The sequence below is a fragment of the Austrofundulus limnaeus genome, unplaced genomic scaffold (genome assembly GCF_001266775.1).
Source record: "Austrofundulus limnaeus strain Quisiro unplaced genomic scaffold, Austrofundulus_limnaeus-1.0 Scaffold2322, whole genome shotgun sequence".
Taxonomy (NCBI): Eukaryota; Metazoa; Chordata; class Actinopteri; order Cyprinodontiformes; family Rivulidae; genus Austrofundulus; species Austrofundulus limnaeus.
In genome coordinates, this window is record NW_013954724.1 from 11,212 (window position 1) to 12,759 (window position 1,548).

Genomic DNA, 1,548 nt, shown 5'->3' on the forward strand with positions numbered 1-1,548 from the left:
CCCCCGGACTCACCGATGATGTAGTAGTCGTGCATGCTCTTGAACTCGTGGCCCCAGAGGTTCGGGGAGAACTCCTGGAACTTGATGGTGAAGCGGCGCTCCCGCGTGGGCTCGTCGCACGTCAGCACGATGTTGGGCGCGCCCATCACCTCGCAGCGGTCCGCCTGCTCCCGCGACGACACCAGGTACAGCTTGTAGAACTCGTAGTCGGGCGTGGACCGGACGGTGTCCAGCGGGGGGCAGATGAGGTCCAGCCGGTCCCCGATCTGAGGGTAAAGAATGTAGCCCTTATCGTCCCGAAACCTGTGGGAAGACACGAGAAAACAGAGAAATAAGTTCAGGAAGGTGGGAAATCGTTAATTATAGTCTTTATGAAACCACCTGTCCTCGGTTCTGAATTAGCAACAAATGAATCCTTTTGCTCTTATTGAAGCTACTTTTGTATTTTTTTCATGTCCAAACCACAGACACCTTGCAATCAACGGCATAAATACGATGATCCACATAGAAAAGATAATTACCGTGCAGGAGCACAAGAGATTCAGCTATTTTCCTCTTAGAATTAGCAACATAACGCAGATTTGCTATGTAATTTCGAGACTAAACAAATGTTTATTTTTAAAACTTGTCAACAGAAGCAGCGGCAGTTTAGTTTGACCAAATAATAACTTCATCTAGAACTTTGTTTTTAAATTAGGCTGCATTAGCTCTGTGTGTTGTGTTGGCACTAGGGTTGGGCAATTCTGGCATCATTTAGCTGATAATTAATATGACTTACAGATGAGAATTATGAGAATTACACTTTCTGGCTTTCCTTCTACTCTGGTTTATGTCTGTGTTTCAGGTGATTAAACAAGTTTGTAGGTTTAGCATTAGCATCAGCTGCTCCATGACTCCTTCCACCATTGGGCTCACATGCCTGATAGTGATAGTGATCATGCACAAAAATGCATCACATGGCACTAATTGCAGTGATTGCAAAGTGACAAATACTAATTGTTGACAGTTTTACTGACTATTAATTGCATACGATTTTGCCCAACCCTAATTAGCATGTTAGCTAATACTGCTAAGCACTAATGTGAATATTTTGCCCGACCCTAATTAGCACGTTAGCTAATATTGCTAAGCACTAATGTGAATATTTTGCCCAACTCTAATTAGCACATTAGCTAATATTGCTATGAACTAATGTGAATATTTTGCCCAAACCTAACTAGCACGTTAGCTAATATTGCTAAGAACTAATGTGAATATTTTGCCCAACCCTAATTAGCATGTTAGCTAATATTGCTAAGCTCGAATGTGAATATTTTGCCCAACCCTAATTAGCACGTTAGCTAATATTGCTAAGCTCGAATGTGAATATTTTGCCCAACCCTAATTAGCACGTTAGCTAATATTGCTAAGCACTAATGTGAATATTTTGCCCAATCCTAATTAGCACGTTAGCTAATATTGCTAAGCTCGAACATGAATATTTTGCCCAACCCTAATTAGCACGTTAGCTAATATTGCTAAGCACTAATGTGAATATTTTGCCCAATC

At 41.6% G+C, this 1,548-nt stretch overlaps 1 protein-coding gene across 1 annotated transcript in view; it reads right to left on the reverse strand.

Annotated features, from left to right (window-relative positions):
* efnb3b (ephrin-B3b) overlaps positions 1 to 1,548 on the reverse strand; it is a 20,630-nt gene that overhangs the window by 11,194 nt on the left and 7,888 nt on the right. Inside the window, exon 2 of the mRNA XM_013999520.1 lies at positions 14 to 303. Within this exon, the coding sequence (XP_013854974.1) occupies positions 14 to 303 (290 nt within the window). The remainder of the gene's footprint in view (positions 1 to 13; positions 304 to 1,548) is intronic.